The following is an 18,211-nucleotide window of genomic DNA, read 5'->3' on the forward strand; positions in this document are numbered from 1 at the left end:
TCAGACTGAGATCTACATACCAAAAAGCATGAAGCAGCAGAGAGGATAGATGACAGGAATGAAATCCTTTTTACCTTTAAACTAGGGGGAGTCTGTAAGACATGCTGAATGAGCCTTCTGCCCCCTATCCAGTATTTTTGCCTGGACTATTTCTCAAAATAAGTTCTTCATGCATTAGGAAGTAAGAAATCTCACATCTGGTGTTTGTGTGCCTCTGACATGTTTCCATACCTGCCATGGCCAGGACAGCAGCCCACCTTACCCAGCACAGCTTTTCCTGCCTGTAAGCATTTCCAAATGCCATCTAACATACTGAAATACTGCAGCAAGACTGGGATTTTTTTTTTATTTTATTGATTTATATACCTTTATTTTTTTATTTTCTTTATTTTTTAAATTTTATTTTTAATATTACATTTATTTTCCTTCTCTTAGAATTAAGGCTTTTAATGGAAGTATAGGAAACAAACACCATTGGTCTGATTTTGGTAACAAAACCATCTGTTTAATTGAAAATAACACTAACTCTTAATAGCAAAGGAGGCAACATCAGGAAGGGACCTTCCTGGCCTTTAGTTTATCCTCTAAGTTTGCAAAATACTTCATTTTTGCTAGCAGTTTCTTGGCTTCTTGAAGATCATCTGAAATGAAATAAAGCATTATTAGTTTACAAAGGGAGAGGTGAATTTGCTTTTTCAAAATTAAACTCAAGATTTCAGTGACAGCACCTGGTTTAGTAGCAAGACTTGTGATCTGCAAGGACTCAGTCACTATTAAAATCATGCTGCTTATTGTTTTAATCTCAGATAGTTTGGGAACATCTCAACTCAAATGTTCCACAAAACACATAACAACGAATAATTTGGAAAAGAAATGTGAATGAATATCCTTTAATGACCTCTGTAAAGTGGCTGCAGTATTATCTACCCACTAGGCAAGACAAATGTTTGTATTTGTTTTAAACGTGTAAAAACAGACCAACTGACATAACTGAACAATGCAAATGAGGAGGAGTCTGGTCTGGATAGTGCCAATTCCAAACTAACTGAGGAGAAATTGTTTCAATATCAAAGACCTGCAGGGGGAGGGTAGTTTATGACCTTCTAACAAAGACAGATGCAACACAGTCCTTCTCATGGCACAGAGTATCAGAATGTAACTCTTCACAGGCAGGCTCTGCTTTGATGTTTACAGTTACCACATCCACCCCTGATAAAACCTGCACATTCTGGACCTGGCACAGAACTACAAAGATTTCTTCCCAGCTTCAGAAGCTCGGGAATGGTTCCAGCTTGTGCCTATTCACTGGTTGTAGAATAAAGTTATGTTGATTGTGGCACAGGAAGTCCCCAAAATTGTAGGCAGAACAGCCTTTACTTGCCACACAGCTTCTGTGGCTTTCACTGCAAAGAACAGCACTCTCTGCTCTGCTGCAGCTCCAGGACTGCACAACATCTCCCAAACTCAAGTGTGAAAGCTCTGAATATATCCAAGATGAAGCTTATCTTTCCCAGTATTCTGGGGAACACACAAACAATTTCTTACCATCTACATTCCCACTCAAAATTATTATTTAGATGCAAGATGAATGGAACTTTTGTACTGGACTTTGTTTTTAATGTGAGGTCCTGAATTTCCCAAATCAGCAGGAATGTTAGTTCAGAAGTACTTATTCTAAATACCTAACAAAGAACCCTTGTCAATGTAGTATTTCTGTTCCATAGCTCAGGAAATATTTGCCAGTAAGAGAATGTGAAGCTTTAAGCATTTGACAGATATGTATGGCAGCTAAAAACATAATAAAAACAGGTACCTCTTTCAAAAGCTGCAGCCACCTCTCTGGTCAGTTCTTCTTGTTTAGCTGCAAAACAAAATATTTCATTTACTTTTTATTATACTTAGGATTTTTGATATCACTGCATTCTGACTGCCTGTGGTGGGAAAGTTCATTACTAGTTTCAGCCTATGGGAGCCAAACAAGTTTTTCATAATACTGCTGTCAATGTCATTTTAATTATAATTTCAAACATGTGTTTCTTTGTTTGAACAGGTATACTGACAGTAATTCCAATGCACATCAATGGTCACTAATTTCCCAGCAATATAACTTATTTTTAGTCTATCAGTTTACCCTGCTACAGTTAATTTTTTCCTGTGCTTCTCCTGTGCTACTCAGTTTTTATTCTATTTATTTATCAATTTATTCTAACTGCATTTAGCACATGGCTGTTACTGCAAAGAGTTAAATATATCAGTAAACTAAATGGTTTTAGTATCACCAACCATATAAAAAGGAAGTTGCTTGTGTAAGGAGAATAACCACTTAATATAATGGATATATATACCAGGTGAAAGATCTACAGTGCCTGTATAAATAACATTATTTAGTGTGGTCAGACAAGCATTTTATTCAACTTCACTCTGACAGGTTTTTTCTTTGGAACAATTACCTAGCCCCCACCTGATGAAGGTTAATTAAATTCCTTTTCATTGTCTATATGTATTTCTTTTGACATCAGAATAGGTTATATTATACAAATGTTCTCAAGACAGATGTGATGTTCAGGTGCATAAACTGGTAAAGACAACACTGGAAAAGGGGGCACAGGGCAGAATCTCTTGCAGTGAGTCAATTCCAGACTAACTCAAATTGAAGACATTGCAGAAAATATACCAAAACAGTTAAAAGCTTTCAGATTCTTGTATTACACAAGATTCAGTATATTAATTCTGTACAAATTCCTCAAATCATAACCTACCTTTAATTAAAGTTTCAATTTCTTCAAGGCTATCCTCATTTTTGGGCTCTGCTAATTTCTCATTAATTTCCATAATTTCCATGAGGAACGCTGAGTCTGCATCACAGTCTGTCTCTTGTACTGGTTCCACTCCACTCAGCTCCAGCTGGCAGAGGAAATGGGAATTTGAAAATAAATATTCCCACCTCTATTTCAATGGGAATTATTTACTTTAATATTAAGTCTCTTATTTGGGCATACTCAGATTCATATCCAGCAAACCTACATTGCATACAGTCAGACTGAAAATTAATTCCATGCATAAGCTGACCATAGATATCAGCAGTTCCCCAAAACAAAACAAAACCATAAAAAAGGCTGCCATGGGCCAGACAGAAATTCTAAATGAGCAGCCATGGCCAAACACCACGTGTGATGTGAAAGACAAATTAGTGTAAGAGGAGTAGCAAATGAGATGATATGCTGATGAATTTTTGGACAAACTTGGTTCTGGTCTCCCATCAATCTTCTTCAGAGGAATGTAAGTTAGCACATGAATGGAAGGTGCGATGCTAGAGCAGCACCAGCCCCCAGGGTTACCTACAGAACACTGCAATAGGAACGGAGACCTTACTAGATAGAGGCCTCGGCTCAGAGGGCTCAGCAGGGTCTGGTACGCCTTGTTGATCAGGGAAGAGTGTTGCTCAGAGTAGTACTGCTCCTTCTGCAAATGGACGGCAAATGATTGGAAGCTAATAGCAAGTGGCAAAACACACTTTGTTACATGCGGAGCGTCCCCACACCAGTCCGCGTGTGAAATGAAGGCTCTGTGGAGCTGGGAGCCGTGTCACTGCACTCAGCTAAGGCCTGACGAACCGCAGGACCCTCATCGTCCACATCCACCGCAAATCCACGGCACAGCCTCTTCTGAGCACCGAAACACAAACACAGGCGAATCCCCTCACTCCCCGAGCGGGAGAGAGGTGCGGACTCGACACTGCGACCCCGCCGGGCGGCCGAAGGCTAAAGGCGAGTTCCTCCGGCGGCCACCGAGCCCCTCCCGGCCCGGCTCCCCCGCCCGGCCCGGCGCTCACCGGCGGCCTCCGGCCGAAGCGGTCGGGGTGGACGGCGCGCTGCAGGCTCCGGAACCGCCGCTGCAGCTGCCGCTCGTCGATGCGGAAGGAGCGCTCACTGCAGGACACAGGGCGGGTGAGACCCGCGGCCGGCCGGGCCCGCGGCCGCCCCGCCCACACTCACCAGTCCATCAGGCGGAAGAGGTCAGGCCGCGGTGCCGGCGGCTGCAGAGCCCGGCAGCCGGGGCAGAAGCGCGGCGACCCATCGCCGCCGGGCAGCGCGGCGCCGCAGCTCCAGCACGGCGGCCCCGGGGCGTGGCCCAGCACGGCGGCCCCGCGGAGCGCCCGGCGCGCCCACCCGAGCTGCGCCCGCAGCGCCGCCTGCATGGCGCTCCGCTCCCGGCGGGCCCCGCGCGGGCCGCGCGCTCATTGGCCGCGCTCGGAGCGCGCGCGCCGCGCGCACGGCGGCCCCGGCCCGACGGCGCGAGCCCCGGCAGCCGTGAGTTCGGGTCTCGCTCCGGCCCTGCTCTCCTCTGCTGCCCCGGGACGGGCTGCTCCCGCTGCTTCTCCCGGGACGGGGCCGCTGGTGCCGGTGCCGGGCCGGGCCGGGCTGGGCGCTCACTGCACGGGAGCCGGGCGGTGCCGCCCTGAGGCTCGGCCGCGCCGCTCCGCACCGTGCGAGGCGGCCGCTGGTGGTTTAAGTTGGATACGAGGGAAAGTTCCTCCACGGAAAGGGCTGCGCAGGTAGGAGGTGAGGTCACCATCCCTAGAGGGCTTCCACAGCCCTGGCTGTGGAACCAGGGGACGGGGCCAGCGGTGGCATCGCCGCTGCCGGGAAAGCGGCTGCACTGGATGGCCTCTGGCTTTCCCAACCCAGAGGGTTCCGTGATTCGGTCCTGTCTGCGGGCGGAGCCCTGGGCCTCGCCTGTGGCTGCAAACCCCCGTGGGAGGGAACGCGGGAGCTGTTGTGGCTTATGAACGTAATGCAATGTAGCAAACCGACGGGGAGAAGTTACATTGAACTGTGTGGCAGCCAGCTGAAACCCCGATGTACAGTGGTGGGGTTGGAAGGCTCCTGGACGTTCCGTGTGTGGTGGAGGAGCCGCCTGTGGGGCGGGCTGGCTGCAGCTGCAGTGCCGTGGCGGAGGAGGCACCGCAGGCTGTGGATTTCCGCCGTGGCGGGGCAGGGACCTGCTGTTTCTTGCCACTGCCTGTGCCAGCAGCTGCCGGGACCGCGGTGTCTGAATCTGGCAGGGTTTAGTACAGTGATTGTGTACAGGCGCGATAAATCTATCGGACGCTTTCAAAAGAACTGATGTCGTTTTATAATTCTTACTCCTTTCAGTTTTCCTCTTGTGTCGGGGGCCAGCCGTGGCCCTTGCTCCGTGCGGGGATGCTCTGTCCGAGCACAGCCCGTGCCTGTGTGACCCATTGTGAGCGCTGGAGTCCCCGGGAGCGATCCGGGAATGAACCAGCAGAGGCCGCTCCGCGTTGTTTTTCCAAAGGAAAACCATCCTGCTTTGCAAAATTCCTGGGAATTTACGTATAACCCAGATATCCACGCTTTGGTTGGAAGTTTTACTTCCTTGAGCCTGAGAATGGACTTGGACATTAACAGCACAGTGTGTGAGTGTTTGCCTGTTTTATTTTGCTATAGTAATTGCATTTTTTTTTCAACATTCTCTTTGAAGTCAACATGTCTCGAGAGACTGGAAGTGAAACACAGCAGTCACAGAGTGCCCAGCAGTCACAGAGTGGTACCAGTTCCTCTTCCAGCGGGTCACAGAGCACCAGTCAGTCCTCCTTAAGTTCTGGGACTCTCAGTTCCTTGGACACTGTTCCCACTCAGGAGCTTCCATCCATCCCTGAGGACCAGGAATCTGAAGAGCTGGTTCCTCAACCTTGGGGTCGTCTCTTTGCACTTGGAAAAGGTTTCATCAATTGTGGTATGTGCATATTGTAATAAATCTCTTGGTTTCTTTGTAGGATCTCAGAAAAGTTCTGAGCTGCTTGCTGAAGAGCAGTGTCTTTTCATTTTCAAATTAGGTACAAGCAAATTTAGGTATGCAACTTCTTGCTATAATATTTTATTCCATACTACATCCCATTGTGTACACTGAGTACTTGGATACTTCCATGGACTTACCGAAATTCTGGGGTGTTCGTGTTCTTTGTTACATGCTTAATTTAAAAAAAAGAAAATAATTTTATTTAGTTATATGTCTCTATATTGCTGAAGATGAACTGAAAAATACCACTGCTAAAGAGGGTAAAATTATTAAAGGATTTGACAAGGTGTGGTGCTTTGTCTGAATTAATACAAACTTGATTCTATGGGAAGAATCTTGTCTCTGTTATCCTGTTCATTACCATTTGGCATCATTCTGTAGTGCCATAGTTATTAACTTCCTGCAATATTGGCTTTTCTCTCTGCTGTACCTTCCCCTCCTCTGCAGACTGTGTGAATGAGGAATATTGGTTTGGGAGAGATAAAAGCTGTGATTACAGTTTTTCTAAGCTGGGATTGTCTGAGACTGGCTTCTACCAAAACTACAGCAAGAAGCACTTCCGAATTTTCAGGGTAAGTGCTAAAAACATTAACTGTCTATTTTGGCATAATTCAAAAAAGAATCTGAGGCAGAGATCCTAAAGAAATCAAAATATCTTCAGGGTTGACTCCTTTGACAAGACTCTTGGCAATGCTCCATTCACCTGGTTTATGAAATAACCTCATGGTCTCATTTCTTGAGTCAACAATAGTGAATTTCTAGTGTATCATGTCCTTATTGCAAAGTCATTTGTTCTTTACTGTCATCTTCCCTATTTTTTTTTTCTCTTTGAGGAAATGGGTCCAAAAAATTCCTTTGTTGCCTACATTGAAGACCACAGTGCAAATGGGACATTTGTTAATAGAGAGCTCATTGGAAAAGGGAAGAGGCTGCCACTGACACACAACTCTGAAATCTCACTGTCTATACAGACCAATAAGGGTAAAATGTGCTTTAACTTAAGTAGATTTTTCATGTATTGACCAAGAGGTTATTTCTGCATTGATTTGAGTATGTTTCTTGGGAGCTGAGCTGCTTCCTGAGCCCATCTCATTAATAGGTGTTTTAGTACTCACAGAAAAATTATCCATATCCCTGTCAACCCTGGGAAAAAATTGAAAAAGAAAACTTAAAGAAATCTGCATTAGGTAGCACCTTTCTAGGGTATAAACTTTTATAGTCGTTTTCCTGTTTTTGAAACACTTTTGGGCTTCAGTAGCTGTGCATATGATGGTGGGAACAGGGGCAACAGACTGTTCAAGAAAAGTTGAAAAAAAACACCACTTACCTAACCAGATGCTGCATAATAAATAGAAATTCCTGTTAAAAACAAACAGGGCTGGGCTTTTGTTTCTTTGATTTTCCACTAAGATGCTGTCTTCTCAATTATTACTTCTCTTTGATCTTTCCTGGGACACTGAAATTTTTGCCCCTTTTGTCCTCAAATGTAGTTAATTAATTAAAGACTGTTGTGAGTTTAATCCCAAAATGTCATTTTTCAACAATATGATCACCTTGCTAACCCACAGCTGATATAATTTATAGCATATATTTAGTTTTTCCTCTATCAGACAGTATTTTTATTCTGTTGACTATAAAAGCTCAAGAAACACAGCTGTTTGTTATAATAAAAATTTTCAACTTCATAATAGGAAAATGATCTCCACTTGTCTTCCCAGTGTTTGTATTTTCTGATCTTATGGTGGATGATCAGATGATGTTTCCTAAAGAATTCAGAGAGAAATACATCATGTCAAAGACTTTGGGAAGGTAAGCATCCTTCTTCCCTCAGTAGAAAGGGTTAACTTCATTATCAGTATCTTGTGCTGGAATTATTACCATTATTAACTAAACTGTTGTTTTAAATGAAAAAAAAAAAAAAAAAAAAAAAGAATGATAACATGTGAATAAACATGTTTTTTACAACACTTTAAACAGGAATTTTGGCTTTGAATCTCTAACTGGTTTGGGGTTTGTAACCTACCACTAAGTGCAAAAACCAGGTTTTGTTTTGGTTGATTTTTTTTTTTTTCTGTAGAAGTGAACGATGTCTTTAAGTTCTTAATAGTTTTTAAAGTTTGTGCATTAATTTACTCAATTATTGGAAGTAGAAGGAAGAGTTTTATGGCAGAATACAGCTTCCTACAATATCACTATTGAGGCCTTCAGACAAAAAGGAAAAGAACTGTCCAGGAAAAAGGAGAGAGAAACTATTTCAAATGGGGGCTATTTTTTTCTCTTGGGAAATAGTTGGTCAGTGAAGAATTTGGAGGTGAATAATGAAGTAGAAACAAATCAGAGTGGAAAACAGAATTTATTTCTGTAATGTAATTTATTTAGTAAAAATACAAGCATTGTCATATTTGTTCCTCAGATTTATGCAGTTCAGTGTTAAGAGATCAATAAATTCTTTTCTCTGCATGAAGGAAATGCTGACAGAGCTTGTCCTTCCTATCTGCCAGTACTTTTGGTACAGAGTAGCTGCATATTGCTCTGCATATTGACTCCTACAGTTTTCAATGAATGGCCCTTGACAACACTTGCTATTTAAACAGACTTTCTAACTCTTGAATGTTTCCTGAGAAGTCCTGTAGATTTTAACTGCTGAATACTTCCTCAGAACAGCCAATGTGCCTTATTCAGAAAGTTAGAAAGCAGCCAGCTCCAAATTGTGCTTTCATTTGCCTGCACTTGTTACACAGCTTTTTGACAGAGCTGTGCTCTTGTTTTAGTGGTGCCTGTGGAGAAGTCAAACTGGCATTTGAGAAGAGCACCTGTAACAAAGTTGCAGTGAAAATCATCAATAAACGGAACTTTGTGGCCAGTGGCCTGACAGAGGCAGTAAGTATTTTTATTTGTTTGTCTTGGTCACCTTGCAGTGGTCCCAGAATATCTGGTAATTTCTCTGACTCCTCAATGACTTCCTCTGACTATCCTCAAATGAGGGTTTTCTTACTTAACAGAAAGAAAATTCTATGTTTAATTTCAAAATGCTTTTTTGATCTTGTATGATGTAGAGAATTCTGTAGGGAATGTTTGTTTTTATTCCTTGACCACATTCCCTTCATCATTTAGGACTGTGAATGGGATGTATACAAGGGGTGGTGTGGAGTCTTGGAAGATTTGGTTTTTATGTCCTAAAATGCATCACATAGACACATCATAACCAGCAAAGTCTTGACCAGAAATGAACCAACTAAGCTAATTTTGTTGAATGCTCCATCATAATGCATTTTAAGAGAATTGTATGAAGCCTTTTGGGAAGGGCTTTTCATGTGTCTAATGGCAGAAGCCAGAATATGGAGAAGAATAAAGACAACTGGCTCAAGATGCTGTTGTGAATTTTAATTACTAATCTATGCCATTCTACAGAACAGACACAGGAGTGTATCTGGAATGTTGTGTATGGGTTGTGTATTGCAAGATGATTGATTTGGATTGGAAGAGGAGCAAAAAAATTCCTGCTGAGTTGATTTCATTAGTTGAGCCTAAGCCACAGATAATAGAATCTGTTTATGTTATCTTGCAAAAATAGAAGAGAGTAACATGTAATTTTAGATTGGACCATTTGCAAATCATCTGGGAGAGAGAAAAGCTGTTTAAATACAATACAAGTATATAAGCAAAATTATTTTTTTAAATTTGGAAATTAGTTGGGGATTTCTAACCTGCAGTGAAATTACATATTACATATCTTGCATCAGATAGTGACAGCACTCTCTTTATTTAATTCACTGAAGGTAACTGATCATTTTATGGAAAAAAAATTGTATGTTATGGTCACTTACAGTAGCAAAAGGCAGGACATGATGTCTTTTCTGGTACTGTCTCTTATTTCTCATATGTCTTATTCCAGAACAGCTCTGTCTTACCCAATATGGTATTTGATTCTTTTAATAGAACCCAGCTTTAAATATCAATACAGAAATTGAAATTTTGAAGAAAATAGATCATGTGAGTGTTACTGTCCATTTTTATTATTTTATGCTTTCTCCTGTATATATTTGTTTAGTTTACTGACCTTAATGTAGTAGAGAAAGAGCAATTTTATCAATTTAAAAATGTGTTAAAGGAGGTATATAATTTTCCTTGTAAAAAGGGTCTTTTTTTTCTTCTTTTAAGTATATTATATCCTAGCAGATTTGAGATTTTAAAGCTTTGGTTTACTGAGATGTAAATTTGAGAGGAAACATCACAGGAGAAGTTTTAGCCTGAGCCACTGTTGCAGAAATTTTTCTTTGATGCAAGTTTTTGTAAATGCTGTAAAATAACTAAATATAAAGAGTAGTTTTTACTGGCAATTTCTTGAATTTGTATTCCTTCTTTCCTCTGCATGTAAAATAGATAAAATGTTGAGGGTGTGGTCTGGGGTGCTCACAAGTCACTTGTGTTAAGTGTTAGTTTAAATGACCTGGTTTGAAATACTGAAATAAAAGCTTTAGGATTAATTTTAACCAATTATTCTATTTTGTGTCTCTGTTTGTGTTCCCTTTTCTATTAGCCTTGTTTAATCAAGATCAAAAATTTCTTTGAAGCAGAGGATTACTACATTGTTTTGGAACTGTAAGTAACCTCTTTGAAAGTAAATACATACAGTGAAATTTTTTTTTCATAGCCACAATGAACTGTGGAAATTTTCCTTTTGCTGGCTTCCAGTGTTCTCTCAAACCTTTGTAAGATTAGGAGCAAGGATAACCAGGAGAAATCATCCTTCTATGCCTGGATATTGTTTGCTCTGCTGCTGTGATGGATTGCTGCTATTTTTTTTGATTTATAAGCTTGTAAGAGTGGGCTGATCAAAAATCATGTAACAACTCCCAGTGAAGGCTCAAGAGATTGACCTTAACTCAGGATGTTGCTCACTCATTTGCAGAAATATAATCTTTCTCTATAGCTAGAATAGCCAAATGTTTTGGTTTTAGTCTTGTCTAAGAAGATAAATCTTTTGGAAGTTTTATGTTGGCCTGTTAACCTGCATTTGTTTTAGGATGGAAGGAGGAGAATTGTATGACAGAGTGTCAAGGCCAATCAAGATGAAAGAAGATGTCTGCAAGTTGTACTTTTATCAGATGCTGCTGGCAGTAAAGGTACATAATTGTGAATTCTACAAAAAGAAGTCAATAAGATTATTTTTTCTGTCACTTGTCATTGCTGAAACCCATGCAAGCAATCAGCACAGAGTTCTTAACAAGGTAGTTTAACAAGAGAGAGACAGAAAAGCTGAATTCCTACAGAGGTGACACAGAACATGGGTATGCACACTGCACTGAGATTTGACATTTGAAGCATGATGATTTCTAAGGTGGTTTTTTGTTTCTTTGTGATGGTGTTGTGGTGTGGGGTTTTTTTTTTTGTTTGTTCTACTTTGTTTTGTTTTAATTTTGTTTTTTTTTAAGGGAGAGTCACATGTTGGGGAGCTTTAAATGTATGCCTGCCTCTTACACAGCCATATCCTGCTGTTGCTATGAGAAAAAATGGAAAGCTTGCATTTTAAAACAAGTTAATAGCCTGTTTTTCCTTAATTGCCCATCTGTGTGTATTTAGTATCTTCATGACAATGGAATTATACACCGAGATCTAAAGCCAGAAAATGTACTACTTTCATCTTCTGAAGAGATATGCCTTGTAAAGGTAAGGAAAAAAACTTACATTTCTTGTTTATGGAGAGATTTGGGAGTGTTCCTTCACATTCTTGATATTTCATTAAGCATAGCTGAAAAGATATTATGCAATTAGTCATACAAACTATGAAGTAACTTAAAACACATATTTTTTTTTTTCATAATTGTTATGGATATTTCAACCCATCCATCGCATATGTAATTTCAAATGTCAGTTTCTCCCCCCCCCCACCCCCCAATAAAATCTAAATTCTTGAATTACAGACAGCATTCCCACAAATGTTGAGGCTGTATGGTGACAGGGATTTTTTGTTGTTGTTTTTATTTTTTTTTTTTTTTTTGAAGGGGGAGGAATTAGGGTTGTGGATTTTCTTTTGTATTGTTGTTTTTTTTCCTCCAGAGAAAGCATTGAATATATTTGCATGATAAAATGCTTATTTTTCACATAAACTCTTCTAGTAGGCTACAATACCTTTATTTTGTGGTTGACTATTTATATCCAAATCTGAGAGTACTTTTTGCTAGTGTAGAGTGTGATCCTTTATCACATTTCTCCCTTTTCCTGCTCTCCCATTCTCACTTAATAATGTTTGGGGTGACTTCTGTTCATAGTCATGTACTGGAACTGACTTGGAAGGAAGAAACTTAGTGCTACCTCCTGATGTATGTCTGCAGTATGATGTGTTCTAGTACAGTCCATCCTAATATGTAATGTGGTGTTACCATTTTTAAATACAAGATTACAGATTTTGGACAATCCAAGATTCTTGGAGAAGCTTCTCTTATGAAAACATTATGTGGTACTCCCATGTATCTTGCTCCTGAGGTTCTAAATTCACTTGGGACTGCTGGATACAGCCGAGCTGTGGACTGCTGGAGTTTAGGAGTTATTCTTTTTGTATGGTAAGAAATTGTGTAGATGTACCTTCACTGGGCAGTCTTTGACATACAGGGCTTGAGACTTGGCAACTTCAGTGTCTATATGAGGAAGTGCAAGTGAGTTTAAAACTCTACACATATAAAAACACTACGATAGCAGATGCTTTAAAATGTGTGATGTCAGTGTTTCATTTGCTGTGGAAAATTTGTGTTAATTAAATTGTTTTCTTTCATACAGCTTATGTGGATATCCACCATTCAATGAGCAAAATACTCAACTCTCTCTGAGAGACCAAATCACTCAAGGCAAATACACATTCATTGCAAAAGAATGGAAGCATGTGTCAGACATGGGTATGACTCCAGCATAGTGGGTAGTAAAATATCTACCTCTTTTCTTGTAGTTTTTGTTTTTCTTTATCCTCCTTTCAGCTGCATGGCACATTTAGTTTTTAAACCGATATATTAAAAGTTTTAAAGTTCATAGTTAAAGCATTAGAAAGAGGACATACTTTATTACTGAAGAGATATCTTAGTAGTGTTTAGCATAATTAACCACACAAGTGTAGAATTTGTGGGCACATCTATTTCTCCTCTTTTCACTTTATCTTCTGGCTTTATCAAGCTGGTCTACAGACTTTGTCTAAAGATTCTTCAAGTGTTGTACCAAAATTACCAGGAATTTAAGGAACACAAGTTAGAATTCCAAAAACAAATGTTCCAAGAGAGCCCTTTCATGGTGCTAGTCTTTGAGCTGAAAGTGTCAGTCACATTTGAGGAATCGTCTATTATGTTTTCCCCACTGTAAGTGAAAGTGGTCTGTGAAACAGAGTTTTTGCATAACAAACTAAAATGATAATTACTGTCTGTGTGCTTTTAGTTTTTCAGGACATTTTATATGCACAAAATAATTGTACTATTTATCTTGGACACTTCTTTGTATGTGCAGAGGAGTTTCTAATAAATGATGTAGCCATCCTTTGTCTCATAAACTTATCAAATATAACTTCTTCCTTAATAGTTTGAAGCTTATTCAATAATAAGTCAGATATTCATGAAAATGTACAATCTTAATATAATTTCCATAGTCCTACTAGTATGTATTCAGAATAATCTGATCAAATGAAAAGTAAATCTTGCTGAAATTCCTTTATAAGAGATTTGAAGTAATAAAATAAAAATAAATGCCATATCTTTCACTGTGTCTACTAAGCAATTTCCTAAGAAAATGAAAGTTTGAGATCATGTTGAGCATACATGTGTATGTTCTCTTCTTTCCCATCTTCCCAGATGGATAATCTGCTTTCTGTAAACCAGGATAAATTAAGCTGTCTTTGCTTTTCCACAGTAATACTGAATCTTTTAGGGAAGTGCTGAACCTCCTGTGCATGCTCAGGACATAAATTGTGTACATGCTAAATATATCTCTGGGTAATTCTGGTACACTGACAAGTGTTGAAGGAAAGATGGTTGCAGTCTGCAGCCCTTCCCATGCATAGAAAAAGAAGTGATCTGCCCAGCCTGCACTTTTGTGCATTGTTCTGAAGGGGTATGAGGCACATTGTCACATTTTTTGGTGTAGGCATATTTCAGGTAATGAATGTATTGATCATATGCCAACCAGCTCATTTTATTGTCTTAGCTCTGGATCTTGTGAAGAAGCTGCTAGTAGTGGATCCAAGCAAACGTCTTACCACAGAGGAAGCCTTAGAGCATCCTTGGCTTCAGGTAGGAATTGAGTTTTAACTGAAAGCTGACTTGTTTGGGGAATAATTTGTTGGTGTTTTGTGTTTGCAAAGATTTACTCCCTGCAGAGTAATCTCTTAAATACCTTCTTTCAATGCAATAAGCAGCTTCTGCATCTTTTCTGAGACACTTCTTCCCAAAGCTCTTTCACTTGGCCACATCAAGATGTGTTTTTTAGAGCCCAAGTCTGGTTCTGGTAGGAGGGACCTCTCCTGAGCATTGTAACAGAGCCCCATTTCCTCAGATGTTTGTGTGAGCAGGCAGTGCAGTTTGTTTCTGGCAAGCATCCAATATTACTTGGTTTTTACTCTGCTGTGTAGGAATAAGTGTCCCTGGTGTGGGAACCCTCTGAGTAGGAAGTGATGGTTTCCCTGCCTCCTGTTCCAGTCTAATTAGATTTGAGAAGAATAGTCTTTAGGTGTTTTTTTTCTTAATTTTGGCAGAGGTGCCACTGGACCTATGAGCTTTCTTGAATATTTTTGCTTGAAGAGGCTGAAAAATGTCACCCAGCCTACATGTGAGCCATGCAACAGGTTTTGTTTATTCACACCAAGCTCAATGCTGTTCCTGTTCCCTCACTGGGAATGGGAGAATTTCAGATGCTTTGGTAAAGAGCATAAGAAACAGAGGAAGCAAGGGAGTATCCCTCAGTGCTCAACAGCTGATAGTGTTCTGAGACAAAAAACATGTGTGGATTATTCTTTTAAAAGTGATTAACTTATTTTGATTATGCTCCTGGGCATCAAGAAACGTTTCCTGACATTCATGGATTTTACTTACTGTACTTTTGTGTGTAACATCTACAGTGAGTTAATCAGATATAGATTCTTATATTTGAATTATAAATCTGAGCAGAAAAAGTTTTTCAGAAACCATGAAACACTGATTTTAAAATTACTGGTATGCATAAGGGAAATAGATGACTGGTTTAGATGAGCTAAGAATTTAAGATATTTCAGTACATAAACTCAATTTGTTATTAACTTGATTATATATTCCATGTAAGGATATCTCTTACTGTTAAGTTTATTATTGAAGACAGCACAGAAGGTTCCAGAAAACATCATAGCCACAAATCCAGATGTCATCTAGCACTCAGCTGCTGTTCTTTGAACTGTTTCCCTTCAGGAGCTATTACTAAGAGTGTCAGGTGTTCATAGGTGATGTAGACTGCCTGTTTGGAAGGCCAGCATCCAGCATGCTCAGTTCTAGATATCACACATGTTCAACACCACCAAAAGAGCTCCTGGGTCCTGTTACTGTGAGTAGTGAGCAGTTACTGGCTCCTCTCTCCCTCTTGTGTTGTCTGGAAGTATCAACTTGACAAGTCAGCAGGAAAAACACATTTTCTCTGTGACCAGCTGATGCCTGCTAACCCTCTAGTGATTTTGGGGACACTTTTCAGGGAATTTTTCAGATAGAAGAAGTAAGCATGTTCTGCAGATTTATTTAAACTAGTAGTGCTTTCAAATGAGTGTTTTCAAAACAAGTTGTTTACTCCATTCTTTGCTTAAATCTACAACTTTAAAACTTGTTGAGCTGTGTAAACATAAGTACTGCTCAGTGGAAATGTCTTACCTGTATTTACTTAATAAAACATTTCTTAAAGGCATATAAACAATTAATTGCTGTTTCAGGCTCTGAAGTCTTCACTGAAGTCTTTTGAATGGCACAAGATTAGTTTGGTTGCATGTTAAAGCAAAAACACAGGTCTTTGTTACATAAATGGAAAAATATTTCTTATCCATCATTTCAAATGTAGCCACAATCAAATTAGGTGACACTGGAAAAGAAAACCAATTCAAAATTCTATATAAAATTAAATGGATATTCAGGTCAAAGCCTTTTCATAGCACTTAAGAATAGTTACATTAAAAAAAGGAGGTACTGCAATACTCCATTGCTTAGGAAAAGGACCCTCTCCACTGCCTTCACCTAAAATATCTCAGTTAAAATAGCTGAAATCCTAAGGAGGTCAATGATCTTTATTTCCAATTGTCTCTAGCAGTGAATATCCCATTCACTTCTCTTTGGGTTTCCCAATCTTTGCTTTTCCCTTAAATGTTCTATATACTACTTAAATGCTGGGATTTTTTTTGCAGGATGAGGATATGAAAACTACATTTCAACAGCTGCTTGCTCAGACATGTAGCAATATGAATCCACCAGAAACATCAAAAATGGTATGTGCAGTAGATATTTGAAGATGAATATTTGATGCACAAAGTAACTAGGTTTTGAAGTAAACTTTAATAAGAAAATCAGTTAATTTTGAGACTTTAGAGAAATGTACCCTTGGGCTGTATGTGGCAGCCTGCTGGTTAATTCTGCTTCCTGAAGAGCAGCAATGGATTTCTATGCTTTGTCAACACTTTGTTTAAATGGTTAGAAACACTTGCCTAGGCTTTAAAGGATTATTTCTATATTTAGAATAAAATCATTGAATGCTTTTTAATGGATCCAAGTCATTTATGTTTAGTATTCAAGTGAAAATTCTCATGCTGGTGCAAGGTTAGATGGTGTTGTGCTATTCATCCCCAGATGCTAATGAGGAAATTTGTGAACAGTAGCTGTTCCAAGCTGGGAGAAATGTCTTGTATGAGAACCATCAAATATAATTAGATAGATCTTGGGAGAGAAACGTGGGTTAGTCATGCTGCTTTTTTAGTCACAATGTCCAACACCTCTGGAGCAAGCAGAAGAGTCAGGTTGTGCCTTACCTGGTTTTCTGGAGCCATCCTCCTGTGTTTTTCTTCCAGCCAACCACAACGAGAAAGCGTCTCCATGAAAATGAGGAAGAATATGGCTCTGCTAAACGTGCTGTTCCTTCTACATCTCAGAAAATGAGGTGAAAAGGAAGTGAAAAATCACTTTGTTAATGGAAGCTTTTTTATGGAGAGCGGAATTTTTTATAAAGAAAAATCTTAATAATGGAATAAACCGTTGAAGATGTATAATTTCCAAATAAAAATAACTTTGTAAGACTGCTGTGCATGCATGAGAATCTGACAATGACTCGTGTTCTAGTCCATCCAGCTGTCTGACTCAAGGAAAGAATCAGAAAAACTCCTGAGCTAAGTCACAATTTTTTAAGCTAGTTTCATCCCCAGCTACATTTTTTGTTTTTGTTTTTCCCTAGGTTAGGCATGGAAATAATGCTTATTCCTAATAGATGAAGAAAGAATACTAAACCTGCTGAGCTTTTGCCTGAGACAGAGCATTACCTGATTACAATGCTGCCCACAGACTTCTGAGGACACTTAGGCTATTCAGTTCAGATGTAAAACTTCTGATGGAGCTTGAGGTGCTCTGGGCTTCAGGTAAAGCTCCACATTAATTCTGAATTGGCAGACTCACAGCATTGTGCACTGGGATGGGGCTGGTTGGCTTCCAAAGCAACTATTACCATCTGCATGGTGTTTTTAATATGGGTGTACTATGTTTATTTCTGAGGGGAGGGATGAGTAAAAGGAAACATCATAACAAGAGGTGAAATGAAGATGTATCCCCTTCCTGTCAGTAAAGAACTAGGAATTGAACTGAGAGAGAAAAACTTGCTTGCCTGTTAGGTGAAAGTTTTGAACTGTGAACTCTTACTGAAGGATTTTAAATTTCATTAGTGACTGAAAGAACATTTAGTAACTATTCTTCAACATGCATCTTCTGGTTAAAGGCATCTACTTTAAGTTGACTTGTAAAGAACAAAACCTAATGCATTATGGAATAAACTCATGTCAGGTAGGAATTAAGATATTCATGAGTCACATTTCCTATGTGTGCTCATTGCAGAGATCCTGATATTAACCAATGTTAATATGCTGAGTTTTTTACATTTATACCTTTCTTATTGGATTGGATGGAGAAACATCCATGGGCATATGGATGGAAACAATACCACTGGTTCCAGATACCCTGGGATGATAGAACAAAGGTGTGTCTGTCCTTGGGGATGTGCCCTCTGCAGATCTGTCACTGGCACATCCTCAGGGAGTTCTGGTGCTTACTGTAGCTCATATGAAGTAGAAGGGAACACTCAGCTGCCATTTGCTACATAAAAGAATCAAAGAATGCAGTGTTTGTGTCTTGGTGTACTGCAAAAGGTGATA

General features: G+C 39.7%; 2 protein-coding genes and 1 long non-coding RNA gene across 3 annotated transcripts; 1 reads left to right on the top strand and 2 right to left on the bottom strand.

The window, feature by feature from the left end:
* Window positions 1-480: 480 nt before the first annotated feature.
* HSCB (HscB mitochondrial iron-sulfur cluster cochaperone) lies at window positions 481-4,290 on the bottom strand. The gene is made up of 6 exons (XM_079322950.1): window positions 3,996-4,290; window positions 3,833-3,929; window positions 3,373-3,462; window positions 2,760-2,904; window positions 1,814-1,861; window positions 481-641 (listed from the first exon to the last, which is right to left on the bottom strand). Exons 1-6 carry the CDS (start codon window positions 4,196-4,198, stop codon window positions 550-552), a joined length of 675 nt encoding a protein of 224 aa, XP_079179076.1. The 5' UTR covers window positions 4,199-4,290; the 3' UTR covers window positions 481-549.
* CHEK2 (checkpoint kinase 2) lies at window positions 4,242-17,087 on the top strand. Its single transcript, XM_079322943.1, has 15 exons — window positions 4,242-4,562; window positions 5,503-5,757; window positions 6,268-6,392; window positions 6,654-6,801; window positions 7,539-7,629; window positions 8,592-8,700; window positions 9,760-9,813; window positions 10,361-10,422; window positions 10,847-10,946; window positions 11,404-11,490; window positions 12,220-12,383; window positions 12,598-12,713; window positions 14,002-14,087; window positions 16,208-16,288; window positions 16,865-17,087. The coding sequence occupies exons 2-15, from the start codon at window positions 5,508-5,510 to the stop codon at window positions 16,955-16,957; spliced, it is 1,566 nt and encodes a 521-aa protein (XP_079179069.1). The 5' UTR covers window positions 4,242-4,562; window positions 5,503-5,507; the 3' UTR covers window positions 16,958-17,087.
* On the bottom strand, window positions 8,280-16,948 carry LOC306810403. Its single transcript, XR_013776453.1, has 4 exons — window positions 16,826-16,948; window positions 15,684-15,888; window positions 11,509-11,572; window positions 8,280-8,633 (listed from the first exon to the last, which is right to left on the bottom strand). It is a non-coding gene; the product is annotated as an uncharacterized lncRNA (long non-coding RNA).
* Window positions 17,088-18,211: the final 1,124 nt, after the last annotated feature.

This window comes from Erithacus rubecula, assembly GCF_903797595.1.
Source record: "Erithacus rubecula genome assembly, chromosome: 19".
Lineage (NCBI taxonomy): Eukaryota > Metazoa > Chordata > Aves > Passeriformes > Muscicapidae > Erithacus > Erithacus rubecula.